This window comes from Lissotriton vulgaris, chromosome 11 (assembly GCF_964263255.1).
Source record: "Lissotriton vulgaris chromosome 11, aLisVul1.2, whole genome shotgun sequence".
In the NCBI taxonomy this organism is placed as follows: domain Eukaryota; kingdom Metazoa; phylum Chordata; class Amphibia; order Caudata; family Salamandridae; genus Lissotriton; species Lissotriton vulgaris.
Window position 1 is genome coordinate 665,630,884 of NC_141699.1, and position 20,191 is coordinate 665,651,074.

Below are 20,191 nucleotides of genomic sequence, written 5' to 3' on the forward strand. Positions count from 1 at the left end.
GAAATTGTATACCAGACGTACAAATTTTATATTTCCTTTAGCTATATGTTTTTACTTTCATAATTTGGTTTGCTATGCTCTGTAGCAACAATGTAATTTGTTTATGCTATTAGCAGGTGTGGAGCTCAAGTAATTGTAAAGCTGACTGTACAGGCTGAACAGGTCAGCATGGAGATAAATGTTGTGAGGCGGGCACATTTCTGTGTCATGCACTGTAATGTCATGATGTCATTGTAAAGGAGCTGGAAATCTACTGTTCTAATTTTGAAACTGGTAAATAAAATGTAAAAACATTTTTTTTTAAAATAAGCTGCTAAAAAAGCAGCCCTTATTTCCAAATTAGGGAAGTTTTGATTCTCTAAAGGCGCCCTATGTACGTGTTTTGCAAGGTACGGAAGAATGCATACATTTCTGGCAATATCAGGTAAACTAACAGTAAATACTGGTCCATACGTTCATAAAACAGGCCCAGAAACAGCCAAAAAACACGGCCCACACACTGACCTTTCAGACCAGCCCTTCAGGCACTGCCAGATAACCGGCTAGGTCAGTCTGACTCACACCAGAAATACACCCACACAGTGTGACCTCACACACCCGAAGCCTCTAATCAAAGCATTTAAATCAGGTGTGTGGAGCAGAGAGGTCTAGAAAGGCCTGATCAGTGCTATTTTTTCCTCATTACCTCTAGTCATGGCATTCCATATAGATTCATTGCAAAAGTAAATTAAGTGTAGTCAATATATTTATTCTGACTCTTTCTTTAAATAAGCCTAAAACAACACAATACAAAGTCATCTCCAAAAATATGGTTAAAACCTCTTATCATAGTCAGTCAGTCAGTCAGTCAGTCAAAATACTTTATTTCGATAAATCAATATCATAAAAAGACAATAGCACTATACAATATTCACATGATCTAAAATACATAATTCATACAGGGTAAAATCATGATTAATTTACACAATCAGAATATTTACAAAAAAATATAAAAATATTGTCCTTTAAAAATATGTTTAAAATACATTAAAATACGGTAAAAAGAGGTCAGTTAGATAGGAATACATGATGTCATACATTTTACATTCACACATATCAATTTCATTCAGTAAACATTCCCTATAGTATAAACAGTATTTGCTTTCATCCACTATAACACCATGTTATAAGGGTTATTGGTCATCTTCCTCTTCTTGATCCTGACAGCCCCCACTAGGAAATTAGCAACATGAAACATAATCCTGGGGGTCTGCAATAACTGTAAAAACAGGAGTGCTGGCTTTACCTGAATAAACCCTGCCTCCTTTAGAATATGGATCAAATATTTCGTCCTTACTGCCGTGTAGTGTCCACAGAACATCAGAAAGTGCATTGTATTCTGGGTGGAAAAATTGTCACAGGAACACGGCATTGCGTTATCAGGGGTACTCCAGGTTGGAAAATGACCAAGGTTCAAGTGAATCAAATTAAACCGAAATCGGTGATAGGCTTGATTCACAGTAGTTAGATACAATTCAGGGCCTACTTGGGTGCTCATAATAATGCTAGCCCTCACCGTTGGTTTTTGTAATTCCATTTGTTCCCTCTCCATGCTTAGCAATTCTCCCATCATACCCTTAATCAAGGCGATGTCCTTTGTTGTTATGGACTCCGGGGAGAAAAAAGCTCTGGTCTCCCTAGCTTAACAAGACTGTCTTTGATGTATGCTAGCCACAGGATTTTATTTGCTCTATCTAGCTGCAAACAGTCTTTTAGAATGATGTGGTTGAGGGGGATTTTCTGGTTCAACCAGATCTTCAGCCAAGCCAGAAGAGGGGCCATTTTAATCATATCTGAAATATATCCTACTCCTAATTCAGTGTGGATTGTGTAAGATGGAGTGGACTGTGGCACAGAGAGGACAGCTCTTAAAAATGTATTCTCAGTAGTCTGTATACTGTCCGGAGAACAGTATCCCCAAATTGCACTACCATATGTGGCCACCGCAAGGCATTTTGCTTTATAGATTTTCATTAAAGTTGCTATTGGCATAAAAAACAATTGTTCGAGTGTATCACATATAATGTGCGCACACAGAAGAAATAAACAAATACCTATTGTAAAAAAGATCTAGATGAAAAACTCCTCCCAATGCCTATTTATGAGGCATATTCTATTTGGACCATTCTACCCATCCGTGCCCTCTGCAGATAAATTGATACATTTACAAAGGTTTTAGGGTTACTACAGTGTCTGCACAGCTCTAATCCATCTTTTCAAGGCTATGGGTCTCTCATTTGGGAGAGTTTAAACTATTGGCATTGTACATCACAATGCCTTTTAATTATGTGTTTTGAAAAGCAACACATATATAAACCTTGTAATTTCGAGTGCCAATAGCTCAAACTCCGGCAAATGCGAGGCCACTTTAGTGGTGGGCGAGCCCCTTTCTTTAGACTTCAGCTTACTGTTTCCAGGTTACAGTGATCCGCATCGAAAGAAAGGGGCACGGGCACCATTAAGGTGTAAGCAGGGCATGGGGTGCATTTATTAAAAAAAAAGCTTTTGTTGGTGAAGCTGTAACCTGAATGCGGCAAGTAGCTTCCAAAGAAAGGGGCATGGCCACTATTAAAGTGAAAACATGGTATGGGGTGCTTTGAATTAGAACAATTGGTTTCGTAGCACGGCAGCTAAAGTTAACAGTGCTGACAAATAAAATAAATGAAGAAGAGCGGCCGCTATAGCTACAGCGGACTGCGCTGGCATATTAAATAAATAAAGTAGCACAGCTGCTATACTTAGAGCAGACCGCACTGGCAAAGTAAAGAAAGAAGCGTGTCTGGTATAGTTAAAGCCAACCACCATTACTAATTAAAATATAAAAGCGGGCAATGTGCTGCTTTGTAGGAAAGTACGTTGTGGAGGAATTAGGGAAAATCATTACAGAAAATAGTGCTCACAGACTAGAAAAAGCAGAACGTGTAACAACACAAGTAAAAAGTCCAATACTCATGGGAGGTTACAAATGCAGACAAGGCGGTACCAAGAAGGGCATACTAAAACTGTTCATGAATCAAAAGCAACGATTTAGAAAGGACAGTAACAGGAGCCAAGTGAAAAGATGGGCGGGAAATGGTTGGAGCTTCATGTCCATACCTGAATACAGCATGTCTTGCAGTGCAGCACATATGCTGCCCATGCTCAACCTAAAAATGGACACAAAATTCGATCAGCAACGACTTCAAGTACCTCTTTCTTAACTGAAGGTATAAAGTGCAAAGAAACAAGAAAAGAATGTCATCCTCACTCCTCCTTCTACCATCATACAGTTACAAGTCTTTATTCCCAAATACACTCAAAAAAAGTTCACATGCATAGGATATATTCGGACCATCAAGGTACCTCTAAAACTTCAATATTGAGTTCATTTTATTGTCAGATATTTGGGTTGTAGTGAGGATTTCACCATACTTTGCTGGTTCCTCAGTTTTAAATGTTTCCCGTATTTTTGCTGGAAATGTTCACTATATTTTTGTGCTATTGTATTGAGATATGGCCGCAGGTGGACCGAATCCAGGCAGTACAAAAATCCTTAATGGACATGCTTAAACCTTTTCCCCGCTTAGCAGAACTCTTAAACCACTCTGGTAAAATTCCCGTTCTGAATTCGACCACATTCGCTTCCAAAAAGAGGCCTGTCCAAACAGACCTAATCTACTTAATAGTCAAATTTCCATTCAGAATAACAACATAAAAGTTGATTTCAGCAAATGGCATATCTGGCAAAAGAGTCATCCTGCAATTTGCAGGTTTCTTACAAAGCCCCCACAAGTTTACTCCGTAAAGAACGGAAGAATCAATTTTGGGCATATAAGTTCCAATTGGGCCCCATCTTGCTCCTGAGGCTTATTTTCATCCATGGCTTCTCCATTTGTCACTGCTTACCTATGTTCTTCTCCACCTTATTTCTTCATAATCTGCATTTGCTTTGGTCTGAGTCGAATGCTAATGACGAACTATAAGTCCTGGGCCTCTGACATAATAACAGAATAAAGAGAGCAGGAATTGCAGATCCAATAGAAAATACTGGAGTAGACAACAGTGGTTACCTTTCCCCATTTCCTAACTGTTGGGTGTACATCTCATGTATTAGCCTACAGAATTTCTAAGTTACATGTATGTGCTTTAGACAGTACAATGTCTTAAAAAGAAGTATACAGTATGGGTGGGCAAACAATTCCACTTTGCCTGCAGTGCATGGAGTTTCGCCTACTCCATGCTCCACGTGGAGCGAGGAGTTACGAAAAACTCAAAGAAGTGATGCAGAGAGGAGTTTTTTCGCTTGCTCCTGGCAAGATTTCTCAACGTGGGCGATTGTGGCATGTCGCAACCACTGTATTGAGAAATCTGCTACAGCGTTGAGGAAGCTGACGCTCGAGTAGAATGTTGATGTTGATGTTGGGGGTTTTTGTATAGCGCACTGTCACTCCATGGAGCATCCTGGTGCTGCGACTTCATTGCTAGTAAATTAACAAGATGTAACTGAATTATGAATGTTTTGTATAGTTTAGACAAGAGATTTGCATACTGATTCGGCTAATCCGTAGATCCATGTTTTTAGGGATTTTTTAAAGGTCTGTTCTGATGTGATTAAGCGGAGGTGGACTGGGAGATTGTTCCAGACTTTAGCTCCTAGAACTGCCAATGATTTTCCTCCCTTGGTGGCAAGTCTGAACTTGGGGACAGTCATCAAATTGGCAGTAGTTGACCTGAGTTCTCTAGTGGGGTGGTATCTGTGAAATTTGTTGGACAGATATTTTGGACCGCGCTTGTGAAAAGCTCTAAAAGTGATCACAAGGATTTTGAACAGTATGGGTTTCTGGATGGGAAGCCAGTGCAGCATGTCTAAGGCGGCCGATGCTGATGTTTTTCTGGGCCACCTTAGAACCAGCCGTGCCGGTGTCTGCTCGATCGGCAGAAAGCAGCAGCGCCCTCCAGTGCAATGTGGGATACTGTTTATGCGGCAACACTCCCGGCACTTAAAATCAGTGTGAGCAGTAGAACTTAATAGACTCTGCAGCTGGTGGAACTCCATAGAGCATGGCAGAGTTTTTGCAGCACTTCGCAGAGTTTCACAGAGTAGAACTCCATGATCTCTGCCAATGCCTAGTACACAGCTCTCTTCTGAGCTGTTCTTGGAATGGCCTTTTTGTAGGTGGAAAGCTGTAGACTGATTTGATGTCACATTACTTAGAAAATTTCTTCCAGAAGCAGAAGGTAATTTTGGGACACTCTATTCAAAGTCATTCTGGATGGATGTCCATGCACTTTGACAATATTCTTCAGGAAGCTAAGGATCAGCGTTTGAGGGTTTGGTATGCATTTGAAAAGAGAAAAAAGACTGCACTCTAGACAAAGAATCAACTATGGCATAACAGTGTCAAGACTAGATCTATTAGGCAGATCAACCTTCAAATCTAGAGGCACTAAGTGCCAAGATTTGGGTGGTACATGAAGTGGCTAATGCAACCCTACCAATTTGGTTTTCTCCAGTTTGGCCAGGATTCCTATGCCACATATCTCAACGTATTGCTGGGAATCTCTGTGAATATATCATTAATACCTTTTGAATAAGTTTGCTATTTTAAATTGTTTTACTGACGTTAAGTGTTTGTCCAGTGGCACCATAAAAGATCCTCGGAATGTCTAAACTGATGGGTACGTTCAAGGGTCCATCTCTGATCAAAATGTTGCTCCAGCTACATCTTTCTAGAGTCACCCCATGCTTACCTCCCAGCAATGTCCACCATTTGGATAGTTTTTGGAGAAGAACTGAAAGCTGGAATCAATTAAATCTGTGTCTCTATAATTAGAGTGAGTGTAGCACCTAAGACCTAGGTCTTGTGTATTTTTACAAAACAAGGCTTATTCCTTTCTGTTGCACCAGCCAAGTCTCTATATTATAACTAAGTCATAACCTCTGAGGAAAAGGACACCTCAATTGTTTGCACTTCAAGTATAAGCTCATTTTAGAAACTGAAGAATTCGATGATTCATGTACATTCCCACTGCATGTTATGTTTGCAAACAATGCCTCCATTCTTTAAAATGCCTATTTTACCGCCAACAATTCCTAATCATAAATCGTTCAGTTCCACTCCTCCAAATATAACATGCACAAAAACAGCCAAAGGGAACTGCTCATTTCTGTTGTGGCATTATGATAAACTATCTCCAATTGCAGAGCTTGAAGCATCAGCTTCCCAAAAAACTGGTGTTTGGGGCTACTGAATAATTAGTCAAATGGTGTAAACTATTTATTTCCTGAAAAGTCAAGTCCATTTAAAGTATCCATAAAAATGTGTTACCTTGTGACTGTGTAGTCAGGTTGCCAAATGACAAAATGAATGGCTAAACTACTGGTAAAACATAGGCAAGCCAAAAAGTGCTGCATATCTGGTAGTCCGCTTGGCTAAAATGTAATAGCATACACTCATGCGGGGTAACATTGACACTTGTACAAATAATTCTATACTTAGTTCTCAGTCACATACTGCAAACAGGCCTCACATTCCCAATATTGTGATCTAGAGAAGATGTAGTTGAAAATGTTGTGTGTGTAGGCTACTATAAAGACATCTATGCAGGCATGAATGAAATGATTGGTACAATTCTAGATTCCACCCGAAGCACTGAGAAGCAAGAATTGTATAAACATTAATACGGTTCTAAATACTATCTTCCAATCAGTATCCTTATCCCTCAACAGTTGACATGTACCCCAGAAAGCATCATTTGAAAAATTCATGGATGAGTAAATTGATCAAACATGCCTCCTCACAGCAGAAGCCGTCACAGTTGTTTACTGTTACCCTGGTGACGGTCCTACAATCAAAGTAGGACTTTAACCCACATTGCTGAACCTCGACTATCATTTCTCAACATTATTAAGGAAAAATTTGCCTCATAACTGAGGGTGTAAAATTTGAACAAAAACGTGTGAATTCTCTTGCACATGTGTCTAACACTGCTGTGACCCTAGCTAAATGTATAAATAATACCTGAACGTGTAGATACATTATCAGCCTAAAAAATTGTTGTACTCTGAATACATTTGAATGAAATGATAAATAAAAGCATGTGTTATAGAGAATATAAATGAGAATAAGAACACATATAATTGCAAGCTTCAAGGGGGCTATAAATCCCTTCCCATTTTTACAAATACTCCTCCCATGTTATATTCGACTTACATTCTCTGTCTCAGCCAGTTGATTGCAACAACCCATATTTTACATTTTTTCTGTATTTATCTCTACTTGATCAACATATATCCACCACTCAAATTACTTTCTTATTTTCACTTAACTAATTCACCATTAATCCTTTATTGGTTCTGGAGTAGCTTGTTACCTGCCAAAAAAGCGCTTGAAAGCCTCCTCAGGGGTAGTAAGGGCTATATAAATGCAATTACAATACAATACAATATAGGTCTACTAATCCGGTAAATTTGTAACCTGTTTTTATTTTCCCTTTACAGTAATAATGAGTCAATCGGTGGAAATGAAGGGTAAGGTTTTCCTCTCACTTTTTTCAACTTTGGTAACCTGGTTATTATGTGTATGTAGAGGGGCCATCTGCTTGTCACCAATTCAAATGATAGATTACAATGTATTATCATTTCTAATATTATTCATTCATTCTCCCATTCGTCCTCCCATCGTACTGTATTACATCATTCATCCAGGAATCGCATCCTTAAATTCTTAACGGTGTAGATGCAGAAATGCATACATGTGTGCTAGAGGTTGATGTAAATACAGAGATTTAAGCCTCAACCTGTACAGGTTTGTAAGTGTCTATACGTACAAAATCAAAAAGATGGAATATACTTTGTTCAGAAATTTCTGAGAATTGCCCTGAAGAGCAACAAATACCTAATTTGGCGAGCCAATATAGCCATTGTTGCCACTGCTTTATTTTTCCATGCAGTGTTCTGTGGCAGTTCAGCTTACCAGAACACTCATAATTACTCATAAGAAGCCCCGAAAAAACATATATTCAGATTCTATTTGGCCAACGAGAAATCAATTTAGGAATATCATCTCATTTACAGAGACCATAACTGTTTGAAAGGCTTTTCACAACATAAAATGTGAAGACTACCTATTTTTTAAAAATTTTCTATAATGTAGTGTTTTTTTTTAAATTTATTTATTTTTGGTAAATACATGAATCGGTTGGTATGAGTCATTCTGATACAATACAGATTATCACAGAAGAGGTCATAACATATTAGAGTATTACACAAATAAAAACAAAGCATTTTAGACCAAACGAAATTTACGAAATATATTATGAGCAATCCAAAAAAAGAGAGGAAAAAAAAAGAAGCAATAGATAAAACTTAAAACATTGGTCTATTGAAAAATAAGAATTCAGACATTAACTTAATTCTACTAGCAGGCACTAATGTGGAATTTTAGTTTGCGAGCTGAACATCATCTGCGCCAGCTTGTCACCCACGTACAATGTACACGGCAGCCATTTTAGGTATCATGGTCTCCCTGTCCACGATCGATCGCCGGCGCGCCCCTCTGACCCAGCAGGCATCCTCCGCGCACCCTGGCTCCCCCTCCCTCCCTCTCATGAGCATAACCCTTCTGCATGACCCTGTCCTTGGGAGTCATGCCTGCGCCTGACCAGCATCTCCTCTCCTCCCATGAATGCCCCTCTGTTGATAAACCTTCCCTCCGCGCTCGATTGTCAACGCGGCATGAATACCACTCCTTTGATGACCCCTTCCCCCGTGTCCAGCTGTCCACACAGGTCCGAGGCCATCGCCTAAGCCGGGAGATATCATTTACTACCCCTTATTGTATGAAGTCACTCTTCTTCAAAGGACCCTCTATTGATCAAGACCTCCCCACCCCCCGGGATATGATCAGGCGCACACATCCTAAGAATCGGCAGAACACTCAGCTGCGCGATTACCCCTTCCTCTTATCAGCAGGTTGGGGATCTCTATTGTAGAGGCATGTGGGGTGGGATTGACACGAGGATTACGGGGATGTCTTTTTCCTTACTTCACAATGTTCTGATTGTAATAAAGAAAGGTCACATGCCATAAACCAGTGTATAAGAGGCCAGGCCTCAGAGAGGCTGTTAGAGCACCTCGAGACGATACCTTGTTGTCTGATCTGATGTGTTCTGCTCCGTCGGAATAAAACTTCTGTTTCCTGCCTTCTGTTCTCCGGCGCCTGCCTCATTGCTTGGTAATTTGAATGGTACAAAGGCGGTTAGCGCCGGGCAAATCTTGAAAAAGGTCATAGCCCTACCCTTTTTCCACAATTGGCGTCCCAAAGCGTGGGGCCCATCAGCGACACGTGGATCCAGTGGGAGAGGTCCCGACGACAGAGTGAACGACTGCAACGATCGGGAGAGCTCGTGTCCGATAGACCCTCGTCTGACAGCCGATCATCCGACCTTCACTAGTTCCGAACAGACCTCTCTCGAGTGATCTACGGTCCTGACTGGGAACCATCAGGAGTGCCACGAACATCACGAAGAAGAGAGGACGATCGGGCGCTGGATTCAGAAGACAGGAAACCGTCCATGCGGTCCGGGTAAGGTCGTGTAGACACGACAAACTGAGAAATGATTGTTTGGTTTGGATAATACTAGTATTACGCTTTGTTGAACCCTCTGGAGATTCACCGTCTGCAAACGGAGAAAACAACAGGCTCTCTCTTTGCAAACAGTGAAGGATAGGTAACGCAGACTTTTGTCCCCATTGTAATCCGTCGTGCCTATCTTCCTCCCCCACTGTTTTCCCGAACTGTCGTTCGTGGATTATTGTCTGGAGATTCTTTGTCTGCAAACAGGGAAGAACAAGGTCTCTCTTTGCAGGTAGAGAAAGAGTGGGTAACGCAAACTTTTCGTGCCCACTTATTCTCCCCACTGATTGTTTGACTGGCCGAACACTGATTGTTCGGTATTGGTTCTTTTGAGGTATTCACCGCCGGCAAACAACGGAGAATAGAAATATTCTGTCTAGTCTTTGCCCGCCGTGATAAGATAGGTAGTGCAGACCTTTGTCCCCGTTGTAACCAGTCATGCCTATCTTCTCCCCACTGATTGGTAGCCTGTACAGCCCGGACCGCTTATTAGAGATGAACCATCCGGCTCCACTGGAAGGCACCCCTAATAAGGACATGTTCACTAAGCATGGACTAGTCGCTATAGCTTATACTAAGCTATGGCATAAATATACAAAGAAGAACCCTGAAAGTCAGTGGCCACTGATAGGTTCCTTTGATGAAAACAAAATAAAAACATTGGAAATGGCGCTCCAGAAAAATAAGACCACGCCCACTATGCTCGATAGTATAGGCATGTGGCGCAAAGAAACGGAACAACGAAAGAAAAGAGAAGAAGCAAAAATAGGGAAAGAATTACGAAAGGCAGCCCACCTAGCCGCTAAGCAACTAGAAGAAGAAATAAAAGAAAGAAAGGAAGCTACACAAAACCAAGAATCAGGGTCGACAGGTCAATGTCCTGTTAGGACCCCCTCTGCGCTCTACCCTGAATTGCCCTCCAAACAACGGGCGAACGATGAGTTACTGCTAGGTCCCCCAATCATCTACATGCCCCCTCCATATGCCCCCTGCCAACAAAGCTTGCAAGCCCCGAGTGCGAGCGAAAGTGACCTTAGTGCTAGTGCACCAGCCCTCACGGCCTCCGCACCAGCCACATTAACAACATCGTCAGACGACCCGAGGCTAGCAAACAACCACCAGCCAGACCAAATAGGTTGAGCAAAGATGAGCGGGATGGGATCGACAAAATAGCAAAGACATTAGTAGAACGAAGGGAGAGCGAAGAATTCACAATGAGCATATATAATTCACATGCCGACAGCCACAGACGGCATTTCGTTTTGCGATTCAGCTACCACACCCTGAACGCATATGAAGATAGGTATCGAAGTAAGGGCCCCGTTAAACTAACAACGCTGTATAGGAAGATTGATGTTGGAGATGGGACTGAATGTGAGGCGACGGAGCTCTTCATGCAGATGCTTGAGGTCCTCCGCCACCTCGCGGAACAAAAACCAGAAGCCAAGGTTACAGTCCCTGAAACGACCTCAGTAGAAGTAGCCAATACTATGATGCCCATCAGAGAGGCGGCCCCTTACTGGATCCCGCCACGTGGCCTGGGAACAAGCGACGATATTAATCACGCAGATGCAAAAGGGAGAGTTGTGTATAATTGGGTTTACCAACCATGGGACCGACAAGATATCCTAACCTTTAAACAAACTCTGCCCGATTTGAGAAAGAACCCGACAGCATTCTATACCGAATTAGGCACAGCCTTGGGTTCGACGATAATGACTTTAGCGGACATTGACTTGTTCTTCGGGTTATGCCTGCCAGCTGACGTGTGGAAGCAAATCCGGAAGGCTGACCACACGGATCTGTTTGGACATACCTGGGACCAACTCGGTAAACTAGATAGACAGCGAGAGCCAGGAAGGAAACCAGTAAAGGACATACTGGAACTCCCAGACAAACTAGTTCAGAAGTTAAAGACACTGATCCCAGAAAGAAAGGTAGACTGGTCGATAGTCACGGCCTGTCGACAGAAACCCCAGGAAGATGTGTCAGAATACTTCTCCTGATTCGAGACAGTGTTCTCCGACTACAGTGGCCAAGACATGACCACCGCAACCGGACAGCACCTGTTCGTACAAAATTATGTAAAGGGCCTATCACAAGAGGTCTCCCAAAAACTGCAGACGAGTGAGAGTAGTTGGGGGGCCTCCAAACCCGCAGCTATCCTTCAGATGGCTCAGTATTACGAGCACCAAAAGAGTGAGAATGATAGGGCGTCCGAGAAAAAGAAGAAAGATCTAAAAGAAAGGGTAATGATAGCCCAGATACAAGGTATAGCGGCAGGACGGGAACCCCAAAGAGGGAACTACCAATCGACCACCCTCAGAAATCTACCCCCTAAAGATCACACCCCAACACCCCACACTGGACGTAGAGACGTTAGCAATGACCAATGCGCCTTCTGCAAAGGATTTGGCCATTGGAAATACCAGTGTCCGGTTCTGCTAGAGATGAATAGAAATAGGGACTCCAGGGATGTGGCAGGTAGCCCGAGAAATAGAGTACAAGGACGAGGGCACACAAACGACACCAACAATGACAGATCAGGGAGATTGAACACATTTGACCGCCCCGACAGAACCAATATCAACTATCCGATGGTGAGAATGCCCCCGATTTTGCATAGGACTGCCAGGGGCAAGGGAGGGATCCAGTCGAACTCTGTGTTGACCAGCAAGGTCCTTACATCACTGCTAAGGTCCTGGGTACAGAGTCTCCATTTTTGGTAGACACTGGGGCGACACGTAGTGTGTTATCGAAACGACTGATTCCAAGGGCACCCTTGTCTGGCTCACACATTTAATCGATAGGTTTCGATGGGACGCCCTCCACTAACCCCCTGTCCGTACCTATCACCTTTGACCTAGAGAACAACACCACTGACGCGACATTTCTGCTCTCCTCCAACTCCCCTGACGCCATTATGGGCATTGACTTACTGAAACATTTTCGAGCTACCATTAGGTGTTCCCCAGATGGAATCTGAGTCATCCTGTACGACAACCCAGACATACCCAAATCCTGCCCCTCACGACACATGTGCTCCATAACTGATGCGGACCTGTCCTTGCTTGATACCCTGCCTCCGTACCTATGGGCCAAAAATGACTCTGATGTGGGACGAATGATGATTGACCCCATTCATATAACCGTAAGACAGGACGCTATGCTCCCGAAACTCCCACAATATCGGATATCTCCCGAAGGCGAGAAGGCACTGGTAGCGATCATTCAGTCTCTGGTAGATGCAGGAGTGGTTGAAGAGGTGGTTAGCAACGTCTGCAACAGCCCAATCCTACCTATTGTTAAGAAGCAAGGCGAAGGAGATGAGAAAGCATACCGCTTCATCATCGACCTGCGAGAAATTAACAAAGTGGTTGTACCCCAATACCCTGTAGTCTCCGATATCACCACCATTCTGACCCTCATCCCGTCCACTGCCACCACCTTCACTGTTATCGACCTTAAGAATGCGTTTTTCTCTATCCCCATCCATCCAGACAGCCGTTATCTCTTCGGCTTCACTTTAAAATCCCGCTCGTACCAATTTTGTAGAGCTCCCCAGGGGTACACTGAAAGCCCCAGCATTTACAGCCAGGCCCTCAAAAGACAGCTGGATGCTTTCCAGCTACCAGATGGAGTGGTGTTGATCCAATATGTCGATGATATCCTTTTGGCAGCCGACACCACCCCACTTGCAATCACAGCCACTGTTCAACTCCTACACTTTCTTGCAGAGAATGGCCATAAAGTTTCCAAAAAGAAATTACAGTTCTGCCAGCCACAAGTGACATACCTAGGCCATCTCCTGTCCAAAGAAGGGAGGAAACTCACACCCGACCGAATCCAAACCATCCTAGACACCCCCGTCCCAAAGACACAAAAGCAAGTCCGCTCTTTGGTTGGCCTAACCTCTTTTTGTAGACAGTGGTTACCTAATTTCAGCCTCATTGTAAAACCCCTACTTGCCCTATTAACCAAAGATGCCTCCTTCCCGCTCCCTTGGACCCCTGAGTGTCAAGCATCCTTTAAGGAATTACGAGATGCACTCTGTTCAGCACCCGTCCTGGGAACCCCGGATTACTCCAAACCCTTCTCCTTCTTCACCCACGAAAGGGAGGGGTGTGCATTGTCTGTCCTGACTCAATCAATTGGTCCTAAGCAGCGCCCTTGTGCCTACTTCTCCGCCACTCTTGATCCTGTAGCCAGAGCTTTGCCTGCCTGCCTTCGAGCGGTAGCTGCCGCTGCCGTCTCTATCCGTCAGAGCGAAGGAATCGTACTTTCAAACTCTCTGACCGTGTTAGTACCCCATGCTGTCGACACCCTTCTGAACCAAACCAAGACTCAACATCTGACTAGCGCACGACTGACAGGGTACGAATTGACGCTACTTGCACCCCAAATCACACTAAAGAGATGTACGACTTTGAATCCAGCCACATTGTTGCCCCTACCTGAAAATGACCCCGACGTTCCTCCCATACACGACTGTGTGACCCTCGCGGACGAACAAACTAGGAGTAGAGTTGACCTCCGAGATACAGCTTTCACTGACCCCGATGGAGAGCTATGGGTAGACGGCTCATGCATCAAACTCCCAGATGGCACCACTTCAGCTGCCTATGCAGTTACGACAGCCCGAACAGTAGTTGAGACAGCCTGCATCACACAACGATCTGCCCAGGCAGCAGAGCTGATAGCCCTCACACGAGCATGCATCATAGCCACGGGGACCACTGCGAACGTATATACAGACAGCCAGTATGCCTTCGGGGTGGTTCACCATTTTGGGCTCCTGTGGAGGGAGAGGGGATTCCTGACGTCCCACGGCACCCCTATCCTCCACGGAGATCTTGTCTCCGCCCTGATTGAAGCAGTTCTCCTCCCCAAACGATTAGCGGTGATCAAATGTCAGGCACACAAAAGGGTGACAGACTTAGTCGGACAAGGGAATGCACTGGCCGACATCACTGCACGAACCACAGCTGAGAATAGGGCGATGACACGCATGTATGTGACCAGGTCACAAGCAGAGAAATGGACTGACACAAGGGAAATGATCAGAGACATCCAGTCGACCAGCACCCCTCACGAACTGACTAAGTGGGCCGGGGTGGGTTTGAAGGATGATGAGGGCTGCTGGCGAACGAAGGATGCAAACAGATGGTTGCTGCCTGACTCATATCTGATCCCCATACTGACGATGGCACATTCCCCCGCACACATAGGATCTGCACCCATGATCGAACTCATTTCCAAAGTCTGGCACAACGACAAAATCCCCGACTCAGCCAGACGCCTAGTCCAACAGTGCCTTATCTGTCTGCAACACAACCCCGGGAAAGGAACTGTGGTACCCCGGGGAGGGTTTGGGATCCCCAATCACCCCTTTGAGGTCCTTCAAATGGACTACATCCAGCTAGAGAGATGCCAAGGCTTGAAGTATGTACTAGTCATCGTATGTGCCTTCAGCAAATGGGTAGAGGCCTATCCAACCCATGACAACACTGCCATGACTACTGCCAAAGTACTACTGAAAGAATTCTTTCCTCGCTATGGCCTTTGTCGAATTTTATGGAGCGACAATGGCCCCCACTTCATAGCTGAGGTTATCCAATTAATCTTAAAGGGGTTGGGGGTGAAGCAAAGGTTTCATGCGGTCTTCCACCCCCAATCCGCCGGCCTGGTGGAACGCCATAATGCCACACTGAAGCTGAAACTGTCGAAAATAGTGGCCACCACTGGACTTAAATGGCCGGATGCCCTCCCACTGGCATTGTTATCGATGCGCTCTACTCCCACCAAACACCATTTGACCCCCTACAAGGTTGTATTCGGGCGACCGATGAACCTCTGGACTGCTCCCAAGCCAACCTCCATTCAGGACGTCCCGGACGTCCTACTATCTGATTATTTGTGCAAGTTAACTAAAACGTTGTCTGTCATTCATCAACAGGTGCAGCAGGCCATCCCCGATGCTTCCAGGGGCCCCGGCCACGACATCCAACCGGGAGATTTCGTTCTAATACGAAATTTCCAACGGACCAAGAGTCTGGAACCCCGGTGGACGGGCCCCTGGCAAGTGCTGATTACCACACGGACGGCGCTTCGAGTGGAGGGGAAGAGGCACTGGCTGCACGCACATCACTGCCGGAAGGTCTCTGCAAACCTGGCTGCGACAGAAAACGTCAACACCCAAGAAGAGCTCCTGAACAAAGACCGACCGACATTGAACTGTTATCCCGATACTGAGGCACTCGAACTTGCAAAATTTTCTGATCCCACTGTGCCATCCAGAGAAGGGTATTTCCTGCGTCGAAAGGAGGGAGCTTCGGCTAAGTAAGCCTCGGACTAAGTTGAATCTCAGAACGGTGACCTAAGCACAACCAAGGGTTGCCGGGAGAGAAGCTAAACGAAGTCTGTGGTTCTGCCCGCTACCGAGCCCCTTGAAGGTGATGGAAGCGCCAGATAAGGAGATGATGGAAGCGCCAGATAAGAAGATGATGGAAGCAACAGGAAATACCCACTATAGAAACCCAAAGACTGACAATTTGCACAAATCAAAGACAATCGCGCTCTTTATTGTCTTCCTCTTCTGCCTCCTCCTCATGACCTCCTTCTGGATTCTGGAGGAAAGCACACCGGCTCATGAGGCATTGCTGCCTACTGCACAACCGACCCCCATGAAGGAGCATCACCTAATCTCCCTGTCGCCTCAGCTCCGAGAAAGGCGCAGGGAATTTTGGAACAATTCCTTCGTGCAACTGTTGCACCAACACAACCTTGCTGCAAATGCTACGAACTGCTGGATCTGCGGGTTGCTCCCACATGCCACTGGACACTCCATCCCCTTCATCCCTTCTCCTTTCTCAGTTCACGGCTCCTGCCTCGCCTGGCTGATCCTCATGCAAGAGAGCCACAAGGACAACGCCACTTCCAGCCAGACGGTGTCGCACTTCTACTCTGGGTTCTGGCTGAACAAAACCGGAAAGACCTCTGCTCCCCTGTGTCCTGCGCTCACAGGCGCCACCTTCCTTAAAGACATTCCAGCCAAAGAACGTGTCGAAGTACAGGTGCTCCACAATCCAGCTAGATCCACCTTCTCTCATCTGCAAAAACAAACTACTGCCACTCTGACTGTGGCTCTGTCTGTTATAAATGTCACAGGTCTTGTGTGTCTCGAAGGCCAGGGAACACAGCCGGTGGGTCGCAGTTCCTGCTGAATCATTAGAACATTGGACTCAGCCGACCCCCCTTCCTTTGTTGCTTCTCCAAACATGTACTTTGTGTGTGGCACCAAAGCTTACACCTGGCTCCCGAAAGGTTGGAAGGGTATCTGTTACATTGCCTTCGTTCTTCCCCCCACGTATGTAGCCCCTGCCAACCATCACCGGCAGAGGCGTGCAAATGACATTGAACAAGCCGACTCCACTGGAGCACAGTTCCTGGATGCTGCAAAAGGACTTGTTCCTCTGTGGGGGCCAATGGCAAACAGCCGCGCTATCCGACACCTGACCCAGGCAGTAGAAACAACGATCAACATCACGGCTGGCATCCTCGCCAACAACACGGCGGAGCTTCAGGCGGTCCGCCTTGTGACCCTTCAAAACCGCCTTGTCCTAGACGTGGTCCTAGCCGACCGAGGAGGAGCATGCCGCATCATCGGATCTAGCTGCTGCACCTACGTGCCAGACAACTCGCCTTCAGTCTACAAGGCAATTGAGCACCTCCACAGACTTTCCTCGGAGGTTCATCAAGAACAAGAAGGATGGTCGCTTGGGAGCTGGTTTTGGGACACTTTGAAGGGCTGGGGTTGGAAGTTGTTTTCCTTCATACTGATACCTGTTGTGATATTATGTGGGTGTTGCTTGGGTATTCAATGTCTACCCTCCTTGTGCAGTTTTGTTTCTAACTATATGTGCCCAAAGACTTTGGACTTCCGAACTGAGCACATGAGTCCCCTCTATGAAGTAGAAATACGTGGCCTTATGGGGATAAATCCGAACTGACAAGTTGGCGAGACATGTTAAAAGGGAGGACTGTGGAATTTTAGTTTGCGAGCTGAACATCATCTGCGCCAGCTTGTCACCCACGTACAATGTACACGGCAGCCATTTTAGGTATCATGGTCTCCCTGTCCACGATCGATCGCCGGCGCACCCCTCTGACCCAGCAGGCATCCTCTGCGCACCCTGGCTCCCCCTCCCTCCCTCTCATGAGCATAACCCTTCTGCATGACCCTGTCCTTGGGAGTCACGCCTGCGCCTGACCAGCATCTCCTCTCCTCCCATGAATGCCCCTCTGTTGATAAACCTTCCCTCCGCGCTCGATTGTCCACGCGGCATGAATACCACTCCTTTGATGACCGCTTCCCCCGTGTCCAGCTGTCCACACAGGTCCGAGGCCATCGCCTAAGCCGGGAGATATCATTTACTACCCCTTATTGTATGAAGTCACTCTTCTTCAAAGGACCCTCTATTGATCAAGACCTCCCCACCCCCCGGGATATGATCAGGCGCACACATCCTAAGAATCGGCAGAACACTCAGCTGCGCGATGACCCCTTCCTCTTATCAGCAGGTTGGGGATCTCTATTGTAGAGGCATGTGGGGTGGGATTGACACGAGGATTACGGGGATGTCTTTTTCCTTACTTCACAATGTTCTGATTGTAATAAAGAAAGGTCACATGCCATAAACCAGTGTATAAGAGGCCAGGCCTCAGAGAGGCTGTTAGAGCACCTCGAGATGATACCTTGTTGTCTGATCTGATGTGTTCTGCTCCGTCGGAATAAAACTTCTGTTTCCTGCCTTCTGGTCTCCGGCGCCTGCCTCATTGCTTGGTAATTTGAATGGTACAAAGGCGGTTAGCGCCGGGCAAATCTTGAAAAAGGTCATAGCCCTACCCTTTTTCCACACTAATAGAAAGATATAACCCTATTTTATAACTCCAGAAACTGTGTGACTAAGCCCCATATTTGTTCTCCAAGTTTCTTTTTGCGTGTACCCTTGAACGCATACAAATTATATTCCATATTATGAATTACAAAGAATCTAGACCGCCATTCCACAAAATGAGGGTGGTTCCTTTTGTAGCCAATACGAAGCAATACACAGTCTGTAAACAGCAGTTGCTACAAATATTAGTTTAGCATGCTGCTTCGCAGTTCCAGTATCCTTTGATCCCATTTCTACCCCCAAAAGAATCTGTGTTGCAGATAGTTGGATTAGGTTACCTACAATTTCCGATAAACATCTTTCTATCTGCGATAGGAGGGGAGCCAGCGATGGGCACGCGAAAAAAATATGTACATCATATGCAGAAATGTAGCCACACCGAAAGCATTTCCCTATCGCATCCCCAGGCCATTTAGACAACTTATCAGGTGCATAATATAAATTAAAAAGTGATTTGAAATGTTGAGCAGAGAGCTTTGCAGATAGGAATATGTCTTTCGCCATGCCCAAAGAGATTTCAATTTGAATATCTTGTCTGTCTAATTTATTCCCCCATTTAAGATTCTGCTGCTCAATATCATTAGCTTTTGTGTTTAACATGAAATTATATAAAATGCCAATCTTTGCCCTTCTTGTATTAGCCTCGATCAGGGGGTTTAGTTGAAAGGAGATACCACTATTCTCTAAAAACTCCCTGATCTGCAGATATTTAGAGAAATTCTCTCTGGGGAGCTGATATTGTGTCCGTAACTGTTTCTATAATGTAGTGTTAATGATAGTACTTAATTCTATTCCTACCCACTTAACAAAATAGCATGCTTTAACACTGACAAAGTAAGGAAGCAAGGCTGTTTCTGCACCTCAAAACTACGAAACACATTTCACCAGTTGTGCTTGCCTAACCTGCCATCACTCGCAGAATTACATTCTGAACCAATTTCAGAACTCGGTGTCTTTCTTTGAGTAGGACTTGATACTTTCCATTAGAAGCTCACCCAAAAAACCCTATGTGATCAATGGCATATTTCAGAGTACTCATAGTAGTGGCTACTAATTTTCATAAAAAGTCAATAAGGAAGATCAGTTCCAGTTCAGACAACTATACTGTTATACCCACTCCCCAATAGTCTTAATCCAATATTATACCACAAAGTACGCCTATTAACCCCATAAACACACGCCGTCGAAATCTCAACAGATGGACCAATTTTTTGCAATAACACTATGTGAACCTTCCTTAGTGTTCCTGTATTCTCCGGAAACTAATATTGTATGTGGATGTGTGTAATTACCTATATACCTGTACTATACACACTTTTTTCACAACTTTTGCTTGGTTATGGTATTTCACTTGGGACATTGCACACTTGTTGCTGAGTTTTCCAACTCTGTTTATTCAATTGCATTTCCTTGCATGAATACAATCAATTGAAACTATTTTAAAATAATCCTTAAATGTTGGTTTTCTTTAGATTTTCCTGTAGATTAAATCATTGCAGTAATTTCGCTTCCTTATTGTATACTTAGGGGAAACATCCTTTACAACGCAACTTTTACCACGCAGTGCCTTTACATCGC

The 20,191-nt window shown here is 44.7% G+C and overlaps 1 protein-coding gene across 3 annotated transcripts in view; it reads left to right on the top strand.

Annotated features, from left to right (window-relative positions):
• The window catches only part of LOC147683305 (phospholipid scramblase 1-like), a 546,679-nt gene that overhangs the window by 71,404 nt on the left and 455,084 nt on the right, over positions 1–20,191 (top strand). For 2 of the 3 annotated variants that reach the window (XM_086944819.1, XM_086944820.1), the window contains exon 2: positions 7,520–7,549. In XM_086944819.1, coding sequence (XP_086800945.1) covers positions 7,525–7,549 — 25 coding nt within the window. In that variant the 5' untranslated portion in view covers positions 7,520–7,524. Of the gene's footprint in view, positions 1–7,516; positions 7,550–20,191 lie in introns of all 3 variants that reach the window. The other variant, XM_086944818.1, reaches the window with a different exon arrangement.